We start from the raw sequence: 11,809 nt of genomic DNA, 5'->3' as shown, positions 1-11,809 counted from the left end.
TTCTCGTTCTGGCCTCGAACCCCCAACTTATTTGAAGTTGGAGGTCTTCACCATTGAACCCCCACTGCTATTCATTAACCTGATGATGTTCTACCAGCAGCAAGCGGGTCGAACCCCGACCCCGCCGCAGCAGTACAGCGCGCAACCGCTGAGCAAGCCGCACCTCGCCAACGGGGTGGGCTCGCCGTCCCACCTCACCAGCCCGCTCGGCTGCATGGACGGTGAGTTGGGGCAATGGGCATGGGGCAATAAAATCTTAATATATATAAATGATGTGTCGCGTTGTGTGTCCGCAATGAACTTCTAAACTGCTCAATATATTTTAATGAAATTCCACCAGTTTATCATCTTAAAAGATAGGATAGTTAATATTATTTAAGTTACGATAAATGCGCGGAGCCGGGGCGTGCAGCTAGTTATGTAATATAACAAATATTGTTGCATGGGTTTGCTTTATTAAATATATAGCTAGTGAATGTTTACACAAAACGAAAAATTTAATTAAAGTAACTTTTAGTACATCGGGGCAAATATAATATGTATAATTGATGTTTGTACAGGATAAAAAAAATCTCTTGATATTGGGAGCATCGGCCCATTGAACTATCAAAATCAAATAAGTTACCATAAAGATATAAGAAAAAAAGCTTTGAAACATTTGAATATATAAAACGCAAAGGGCTGAAATTTTTCCGTTTCAAAGAAAGGCGACATTTTATTGTATTCGACATTTAAACAAGTTTCGGCAGGAAAAGGTGCTATTTATATAAGAATAACTCATCCAAAACATATAAAACTAAAAGTTCCATCTAACAATATATAATATAACAGACCGGCAGTCGCTGGGCGGCACGCTGCGGCGCCGCCTCGACAAGCTGGCCGTGCCGCCGCCCGACGTCACCGTGCTGCACCCCGGCGGCTGCGCGCAGGTAACCCCCGCACCCCACACACCCCCCACACCCCTCACACACTCCACACCCCCAACACCCCCCACACACCCCCAACACCCTACTTAATTAATGACCTATTGATACCAATTACCCTAAGCTAACTTTCTGCATCCTCCCCCCAATTTCCGTATGTTCAACCGATTAAAAAAAGGTAGTTCGTTTTCACCCGGAACTTTCGACTGGGTGAAGTGACTGGGCTTCCATGGGGTCCAGTTTAAATCTGACTATTTGAAAGCGGCTGTTTTTAATTTAGCACCCAAACCTTCCCTTAACGTCCAAAAATTATTCCATGTTCATAATTTGCCTAGCCTAGACATACTTTTAGACGGTCATTATAAGTGTTCTGAAGTACATTATTACGAGACATTTTCACGCAATTTGCTTTAAACAAATAATCGCATCTAAATCAATAATTATAACCACTCCCCCCCTCCCACTCCTTCCTTACATCTAGGAAAAACTAATTGGACAAGCACTTGGCTATATAAAATAAGCCCCGGCATTAAAACATTTCCCCTTTATTCCCGGAAGCCGACTGAGGATCGGAACTAATTGTGTCGTTCGAGGAATTCATTTTCCAATACATGTTGTATTTTATACGATTTCACAAAGACCGTAGCGCCATGTATTGCGGGAAGTTGTTTAGAGTGCACGATATGTCGGTACGATGTTGATGCGATATCGGATGTGGAATGCTTTATTATAGTTGCGGGACTACTTGTTTCGCCATATTTAAATTATACCTAGGTCTGCATCCTACTAATATTATTGATGCGAAAGTTTGTGAGGATGTGTGTAAGATTGTTACTCTTTCACGCAAAAACTACTGCACCGATTGCAATGAAATTTAGTAGGTAGATAGCTGGGCAACTGGAATAACATAAAGGCAACTTTTTATCCCGTTATTCGTACGGGATATGCACTTACGCGGGTGAAACCGCGGGGCGCAGCTAGTCAATCTTAAAAATTCAATTTCGTCCACTTCAAAACTATGGAAAGTTTTTTCATGTGAATGAAATTACATTTCTGTTTACGTTTCATATTTTTGGTGCAACACTTACCGAACCCTTCTATAGAAGGTTTTAACCATTGTTTAATGGTCAGTGTTACAACTAGTTTATTCCTTTTTTGAGTTTACACATCTCATCGTAAAATGTATGAATCTATTAACAATAAAATTATAGAAAATATCTGCAGCCGACATCGTATCGGATAATGTAAAAAGCTTTGAACGAAACACTTATAAATATGAAATAGGATTGTCTTATCTCTGTGTTTGAACATGCAATATTAATAATTTGTTTAGATCTTTGTGTTCTTTGATATCTATTAGTGAGTTATTCAAAGACAATCTAATAGATTAAAAATATGTATTTATGCGTCGATATTTGTTCAATATATAGGCGATATATTGCATATGGTGCAGTGGTTAGTGACTTGGCTAAAAGGTGTAGATTCGTATCTTACTAAGATGTGTTTCGTGAATTTTGTCTGATCCGAGTCAGCTATAACCACCTCATTACATAAATTAATGATTCTAATTACAATATCAATTTTAATTACAAATATTGAACGAATTTGTATATAAAATTATGTTTACAATCACAAAAAAGTTTTTCCAACATTTCGCTAAATAAGTGTTTTCATTTGAATTTTTTACTATCAATACAAAATGTATGTAGAGCAAGCTGGTAAAAAATTATGCATTTATAAAAAAAAGTGTTCCACAGATAAAAAACTGTTTTTGCATCTAGGATTATTCAAGCAGGTTTTAGTTCATTCCTCATTCATTTACATAAGTATGTTATGTAGAGAAATATGCAGAACGCAACAGCGGTCGAAATTATGTAAATTGCGATGCAAAAAAACTCCCTTTTTATACGTTTAAATTTCGCGATTTTGACAGTTTCCTCTGTATAAAATTGTTTAGTAATTTTGCACTTTATTACTGAACTAGCTGCGCCCCGCGGTTTCACCCGCGTAAGACCATATCCCGTAGGAATATCGGGATAAAAAGTTGTCTATATGTTATTCCAGTTTTCCAGCTATCTACGTACCAAATTTCATTGCAATCGTTTTAGTAGTTTTTACGTGAAAGAGCAACAAACACACACACATCCTAACAAACTTTCGCATTTATAATATTAGTAGGATATTAGGAAGTAGGATTATGCTAGTCTGGACCGCTTACTTAAACGTTTCAGTTTCTCGTCTCTAGTTTCTAGTCGATTATTTTTTTAACACAATAGATGTGTTCTACGAATAGAGAACCTTGCGACGTTTTTTGAAACGTCGGTTATAATAATTAATTGTCTGTTGTCTCGAGCTATTTGTTCCAAGTGGCCTGTTTTTTGTGTATTTTTATTTTTTGAACTATCCTTTTAGATCACAGAGATATTACCCAATAAATGTATACGTTACAAGTCAAGGTTCGCTCTTACTCTCCTTTCGGGGCTTCGCCCTCGTCAAAGGAGAGGATAGAGAGCCCAGGGGTTCGGGGTATGAATTTCTGGGATAGAAACTACTATGACTCGTTTGTCCCTTCTCGGATCGCAAACTGTCTCAGTGGCAAATTCATCAAAATCATCAACATCCCAATGTGCCCAGTTAGTTCTGAGATTAGCGCGTAAATCAATCAAAAAGCTTATCTCAATAACGCCTCTACAAGAAAAATAAGTACGTAAGTTTGGTGCTATCATCAATCAGTTCTAATATAATGTTTTTGTTCCAGCACCAACCAATGAATCACACACCAACCGTGAAACAACCACAGTCGATACTCAAAGACCCGTCGCGGCACAAATACGGCAACCAGTATGGAAGCCCCGTGTCATCTAGCACGCCACAGAATAGCTCAAACCAAATCCTAACTGTCCAGAACCTAACATCAGACGTCCCACAGTACGGGACCATCAAGAAGGATAAAAAACAAAACGTCACGATCGATGAATCGTACAACCAGCGAAGTGAAACACATGTAGTGTAAGTGATTGTTCAAATTTGATTGATTGGAAGTGAACACGTTTGTTCGGGATTGTTAAGTGATTGTTCAATTACGAGTGCAGTGTAAATACATCACGGACTAGTTAAAATTTTAGATAGATATTAATTCATTATTGTGATACCAATGATCGAACTGCAAATTAAGTGTCCATGGTATTTAGATAGGAATGAAAGTTAACCGTTTGATTTTTATCAAACTTTGTTTGACTGACTTATCAATATTGTACATTAGGACGTCCAAAAGACATTAGCGATTGATGAACAATCAACATTTAATTGATTGGTGATTGATTGATTGTTATTGTAATTATTTTTAGTGCGTAATTTTTAATCGTTTGCCGATTATAATGATTCCCTTGACGGATCTCTTTGATTTTTAGAATAGACGATTATTGTTAATGATTTTGATTCTATTTTACAAAATTTATGGGAAAATTTTGAATTGATCCCAAAGTTAATGTTTGAATGCGAATGATTGTTCGTGTGAATTGCATTTATTGTTAAATGAAAATCTTAGTTTTAATGAATGAATGGCGTAAATGAATAAATGAATGAGAGGTATATCTTTTGAAATGTGTTGCGTTTACTGCAAGGCATCCACATTTGTATATTGTATACAGCCAGTTGTCTTTCTACAATCTCATTGTAAATAAAATATACTCAAGCGCGAACTGACAATAAAGATAAGTTTTTAATTAAATATTTTAATTTATACTCCGCTTACAATTATTTGTAAATAGATTATGTAATTATAATTTTTATTTCTCTGTAATAGCTTTTTTAAATACAAAATTAATCGGTTTTAATACAGATACCAAAGTTTTTTTTTATTAATTTTATTTTTAAGTTAAGCTACTTAATTCTTTATTTTTAATTCAATTCTTATTATTTTATTGTGAAATTGCAGATGAACTGAAAAAATAATGTAACAAATTGTGAATTATTTGAACATTTCGAAAGTCCATCCAACGAAATACGATTATATTTACAAAACATTTAATGTTACATTTTCGAATTTAAATAAAAATGAGCTAATTGTATTTTTGTTTTTTATTTTTTGTTTTTTTCCTTTTCCTTTCCTTTGTATGCAATTACGGACATATCAAGTAATTCATTTACTATTTGAATAAATGTAACTTCATTTACATATAGGTACATTTAAAGGTAAAGTGCCAAAGTTTGTTGATCCTCATATATTTTTGCCAACCTTACTTTAGGTAGACATCGTAGCTACGTTATACGTCCTTCTATATAAATTAAAATAAAAATTTAGTCAAGTACTCAACCGTGCCTTATAATTTTACGCCATTTTGAGAATAAAATAACTTAAGGTATTGCCAAATCTATACTAATTGAAACGAAAATTTCTTTAGATTATAAGTCTAGTACTTCGTTAAAATTAACTAGGGAGATAATTTAGGTCTAGTTTTAGCCAATGGGAGAGCGGAACACAACAACGGCTTACGATTGGCTAATTTATTTGATGTCATTTAAGATAAAATGATGCTAAGATTTAAATTATCTCCTCAGTTATCACTTAACAAAAGTTATTTAAAACTGAATTAGAAAAATTCTTAACGCCCAAATTTCTTTTCTTTTATGTTATCCTAGTTAATTCTTCCTCGTCTTAAATTTTGATACTTTTAAATTAATAGGGTAATTTCATTACATTTTGTTGCATACATCAAGTATGTAAGTAAGATGAGTGTTTTTCAATTCAAGAGCTTGTCATTTAGGCTAAGTCTTGGAGCACTAGTGAATTTGGATTTTACTCCTTATCTATGTTACTTTTATGCAACATTGTTCTTTAAAGTTGCAGATATAAAGTTGAAAATATGTTTTGACAATTCATATTTCATTTGACAAACATAATTTGATAAAATAAAAATGCATGTTTGAAACTCAATTCAAATTAATTACATGTAGTGTGTAATGAAGTACATAATCTATTAAATTACAGCTACAGCGTTATTAGCATTTGAAAATGGAATATAACTAATTTCTCGAAATATATTTCCCGTACGCACAAACACGTACACACAATTAACTATACTGAGATACTATAATACATTGAGATAGAAGACTTATTACAAAAAAATATCAAAATTCACTAGTGCCCAATCAAAATTATCGAATGTTCAAAGCATACTGTCAATATTTCTAAAATAAATTAGGTAGTCAGTGTTAAATAATTCAATAAATACGTAATTTCAGTAGTAATTAAATGTTTTCCAAGCGACTTTAATTGTAAATGAATTTGAAAATTTTACATTTATTGTTTGAAAAATATGAATTTTGAATTGTATAATTCGTTAAATTATGTTGGTTTTATTAACGTAACCTTTTTGGTTGTAAGATAAGTTTTTATTGTGTTAACGTTAATAAAATCAATTGGACTCATGCTCATTGTAAAATATACTCACATTTAAGGGAATAAGGTTGTAAATTGTTCGGTAATTCCAAATGTGACTTTATTACGTAACGCTCATGTGTAATCAGCATAAATTGGATTAAAACATATATGTTAATGATTTCTTTTAATTATCCCTTTACCAAATTGATTTACTGCAGTTTTGGATATAATTACTAAGTGATCGACTACTCTGCTAGGGTTGCCACCTGGTAAAAACGAAAAAAATTGTAGACTGTGTTACTCAGTAAATAACTCTCTCTATGCTATTTTCAAAGTCGATTAAGTATATTCTCAACTTGATGGGTATAAACAAACAAATAGTAAGTATTAGCTGAGTATGGTCGCCTCCTTGGTTCAGAGGTTATTTCATGATCGTAGAAACCCAGGTCGGACTCCATTCAGGGGTAGAGATTCAGAGAGGATAATGAAAAATTTTGGACAGGCACAAAATACTGATCACCTCCATGTTCGTAATTATAATATACATCAAAACAGGGACTAACTAAAGAAACAGTTTATGTATTAAATTACTTTAAAACATATTAAATTTGACATATGCCTTGACGATACTAAAACTTTCAACTTGGATGTTTTAAAACATTTCTATTACTCACAAATGGCTAAACCGATTTATAATACATTCCAAAAGTAACATAATGACACCTATATGGACTAAGAGTCTCGATCTATAAAAAAATAATAATATAAAGGAGATATAGTAAAAGTGGGATACACACCCCACATGAGGCGTTCATACTATTTTATGTGTGCCAGCCTTACACATAAACAACACAGCCCTGAAATTAAAAGCAGGTAATTATCCGAGGAATAACTTAAAAACATACTTCACTACTTAATTACTTAAATGCACAACTAAGTGGTGAATGTACGTTTTCTTATAAGACGTAAGTTAAAATATTTGTATAATACGGGCTGCACACGAAATATTGTAAAGAAATCATTTCTAAGGCGGAATAAAATATGTTTTCATGGAGTTCTAGGGCATTTACACGCGAGCGATAGTAACGCAGCGACTTTTATGACATAAATCAAAATTGATATTATAAAAAGGAAAAATTTGTGTTTTCGTATGTGTGTTTGTAGTGTTTCTCGTTTCGTATTTACTGAACTTATTTTGATGAGGGTGACATAAAATCACTTTCTAGAAGCTGTATATTGGGTCTGGAGCCAACATAGATTTTAAAAATCTACGTTCTCAGTAATATTACATATTTTAAATCATAAACACTTGGATTTATATATACTACTTGGATACCTCAGAACCTTCAACTGGCTGAACCGATTCAGATGATTTTTTATATGAAAGCTGATACCTTTCATGTAGTCCCATTTAAATGTACGTTTAGTTCTATCAATTTATAATAGTTATAATTACTATATAGTATAAAAAAGTCGCTTTCTCTGTCCCTATGTAGGGACATAGAGATGTATGCTTAAATCTTTAAAATTACGCATCGGATTTTGATGGGGTTTTTTTTAATAAATAGAATGATTCAAGAGAAAGATTTATATGTACAATAACATAGATTAAACTACTCTGCATTAAGGCGTGCGAAGCCGTGGGCAAAAGCTAGTAATAATAAGACAAAGTACTAATATTACATGATTTTCTTTTATATCTTTTGGATAAATTTTTAAATTGAAGTAAAAAGTAACGCAAAATGAAAAATTATAAATGAAAATTAAATTTCTATTTCCAAGAATACGTAGCTCATTTCATCTTTAGGTAGTATGTGAATGTCAGATGAATACGAATTTTATTAAATATTATTTTCTGAAAAGTAATAAAGACAGCAGTGAGCAGCGATGGCTCAGTGGTTAATACCATGGACGTAAACCGAAAAGTCGGGAGTTGAGACATATGAGTATCACACTAAGATATTTAGTTTGTTTGTTTGAATGTTAATCACGTGAATCTCGCTGAAACTGCTGAACGGATTCTGAATGGATGTCATTTGATATACAGACTGGGTATGAGCTGACTTGGGTGATAGGATACTTTTTATCCTATGAATTATCTGCTCATTTTTCCCATCAGCGCTCCTCAAATCGTCTGTTCGGACCGATTTTAAAAATTCTACCACCATTAGATTAGGTGCATTACTCTGAGTGATATATATGTACCACGAGTGAAATCGGGGCGAACAGCTAGTAAAAAAGTGAAGTCCCGTGCCCCCTACTGGGGTATGGGGCAGATGATGTACATCTGTTTCACTGATCGATTTTCTTTACGGACAAGTAGGTGATCAGCCTTCTGTATCCTGCCAGACCGAGACATTTTTTTTTGTGCGTCCCCACCGGGAATTGAACCCAGGACCCCTCGGCTCTACGCTCACGCGTTAACCACTGTGCCAAGGAGGCGGTCATTAACGAACAGCTAGTACTACATAAAAAAAGCACATAAGAATATAGAGAGGCTGTCATATAAGAAACAAGAAAAAATTAATCGAACCGTTCCTTTTCAATTATTCAATAATTAAAAAAAAAACACTACACCACAACTATTAAGTATTAGTTATAATCGTCCGTTCGACCTGTATCCTTTTCCTTACCCCTCCCAGTCCTTTCCTTTATTACCCACCTTCAATACATATTAAAGCTATAACCTGCAAATAGCGTTGCAAATGTTCATGGGCGGTGGTATCGCTTACCATCAAGCGACCCTCCAGCTCCTTTGCCTACAAAAAAATGTTGAGAACGATTGAGAACCCTGTTAAAAACTACACAGTTCTCAAACGTTCTCAAGCGTTTGAACCGCCCGTCTCTCCCCGTTTAAACACAGACCACATCACAAAGTAACGACAGACAAAACAACAAACCTCTGTTTATGAAACGTGAAATGGGACGCGAATTTTTTTGAATACCATCTGTCTCTCGCATCTTTTAAATGTATGGATTCCCGTATAAATATCCCCTGACTGAATTGTAGTTTTGTATATGGCTCAATGAAACTGAGTTTACGGAAAGAAATTATAAAAATCGTACAAGTGCTAGTCGAAATCTTGACAATATAGGTTCACAACAAATCAGCTACAGAGTAATGGCTAAAACATTGGTAACCCATCCAATTAATGGCCATGCCAACCGTTGCATAACGATTTTTTATTTCTTATCGCTATAGGCAACAGATATATACCTTAAAATATCAATTGTCGTGCGAACACGGTTGATGAGATACAGACGGACAGGTCACAAAGTCTTAGTAACAGGATTTACAATTTCTACACGGAATAACCTGCTGTTAAGAGGGCAAAAGAGCAAACATCAATAAAAAGTGTTTATGAAGTTACCTGCAAAACTATTTTCCTGTCCTGCTAGTCGTAAGGATGTGTGTAAGTATGTTACTAAACTACTGAACTGATTACAATGAAATTTGGTACGTTCAGCTGGACAACCGGAACAATATTTAAGCCACTTTTCATCCTGATATTCCTACGGGATACGGACTTACACGGGTGAAACCGCGCAGCTAGTACAGAAATAATGATAAAATCGGATTTATCTAAATTCGGACTAAAAAATTAATCCCAAAACACCAAAATCGCTGACTCTCGAATCCCATCAAAATCATTTCAGCAGATCGCAGCACTCATCCAAATTATTTGCAGGATACCGCAAATCGCATTCTCGCAAGTCAAATTAATATTCAAGTCCAAAATCTGAGTCTAGACCTAAATATGCTAAATACAGATCTAACGTCAAATGCAGATATCCATAGGTTAGTGTGGTGCAAGCGATGTACTGACGAGGCGATCTCATGTCTAAACTAGGTTCTGTTACTGCTATTCCTTCCTTAAACTCAAATTGGAACATATATTCACTCAAACTCAAACATAAACTCAAGCTCAAACTCAAACTCAAACATTTATTGATTCAATGAGACTTCTATAGAATCACTTTCGAATCGTCATTTTATACAATTTTAACATTTACCACTACTTTCTTCAGAAGCGTCTCTGAATCGTCAAAATTTGTATTTTAAGATTTATCACCGGTTCAGAAAGCAATTTTTACAGAGAGAAACTCTATATTTGCTCTTTTAATAATTTATAATGTCTACTACACATTTTAATAAAATAACCTATAAAATACCAACTACATTTTAAACTAACGGTCCGCCCCGGCTTCACCCTTGGCACATATATTAGTATTATTTCTTAATTAACACACATTAACTGTACATGAAATAAAATTCACACAAAGAAACATTAAGACAACATTAAGGGCGGTCTTATCACTGTTCAGTCTCTACCAGGCAACCACAGGAAGAAAGGTGAAAAAGCGGAATATGTAGTAAGACTTTTTTTTTAGTTAAATGAGGGGTGGAATATGAAATATTGTTTGTTGCATGTTTTTCCGTTAATCACACTGAAAATACTGAACGGATTTTGATGAAATTTGGTACACAGTCAGGGTATGAGCCAACTTGGGTGATACTTTTTATCCCGATTAAATGCTCTCCTGGATAAAACAGGAATCTTATTATCCGGGCGTAGCCGGGACGAGCGTGAAGTCTATTATATACATATTAAAAACCGCTTCCGCTTAACACTTGTGCTATAAAATAATGCTTAAGAAGGAGTTTGTATTGATATGTTAATGGGCCTTCTACATGATGGAAGTGGTTTTAACCGATTTATGGTGAAGAGGGTAATGCAATAGATCGATCTATATTCTTTAGATGTCGTGGAAGATCCTGATTCTAGAACGTTCTATCAGAATCGTTTTTAAGAAAGCATTTTTGGAAATATATTTTCTGAATAAGGGGAATTTGAACGTTTGTACTCAAAAGCTGAAATATTGTAGTTCTAGCGAGAGAGAATAAATGTGTTTTGATTGAGCAAATGTTTGAGTTTGAAAGAAAAATTTGAGTTTGAGTTCAGACCATACTGACGACTCTCTGCAGTACTGTGCTGTAATTTGGAACAAAGAGATAGAGAGACGAAAATCAGCAACATTTATGTTATTTTAATTTTATTTATTTATTTATTATTTATTTAACTGTTAACAATATTGTACGAAACTTAAAATAAGAATAATTATGATTATTATAATAATTTTTTTGTGTTTGTTTAGCGGCCTTATCACTTAGAAGTGATCTCTTCCAGGCAACCACGGTAAAAGGTAACCGAGCTAAACTATTAGCGGGACGAGAAACAGATACTTTTAAAAACTTGATCAGATTTACATACAACATATATATTTACACAAATCTATACATATATTTATGTATATTTTTTATGCCATAAGCGGGCAACTGAGCTGGTGGTTCGCCTGATGGTAAGCGATCACCACCGCCCGTGAGCATTCGCAGAGGGCCGCTGCGAATGGGTTACCTGTTTTGAAAGCTGAAGGGAAAGAGTGACGATGGGGCGAAGAAATGGACTAGGTAGGGTGGGGAAAAGGATATGGGCATCATCAT

The 11,809-nt window shown here is 34.4% G+C and overlaps 1 protein-coding gene across 3 annotated transcripts in view; it reads left to right on the top strand.

The window, feature by feature from the left end:
- LOC119835972 (nephrin) overlaps positions 1-4,732 on the top strand; it is a 178,168-nt gene extending 173,436 nt beyond the window's left edge. For 2 of the 3 annotated variants that reach the window (XM_038361105.1, XM_038361106.1), the window contains exons 27-29: positions 98-221; positions 832-929; positions 3,682-4,731. In XM_038361105.1, coding sequence (XP_038217033.1) covers positions 98-221; positions 832-929; positions 3,682-3,936 — 477 coding nt within the window. In that variant the 3' untranslated portion in view covers positions 3,937-4,731. Of the gene's footprint in view, positions 1-97; positions 222-831; positions 930-3,681 lie in introns of all 3 variants that reach the window. The other variant, XM_038361107.1, reaches the window with a different exon arrangement.
- The last annotated feature ends 7,077 nt before the right edge of the window (positions 4,733-11,809 follow it).

The sequence above is a fragment of the Zerene cesonia genome, chromosome 22, assembly GCF_012273895.1.
Source record: "Zerene cesonia ecotype Mississippi chromosome 22, Zerene_cesonia_1.1, whole genome shotgun sequence".
Lineage (NCBI taxonomy): Eukaryota > Metazoa > Arthropoda > Insecta > Lepidoptera > Pieridae > Zerene > Zerene cesonia.
The sequence above is the reverse complement of the archived record's forward strand: the minus strand, read 5'-3'. Positions and strand labels throughout refer to the sequence as shown.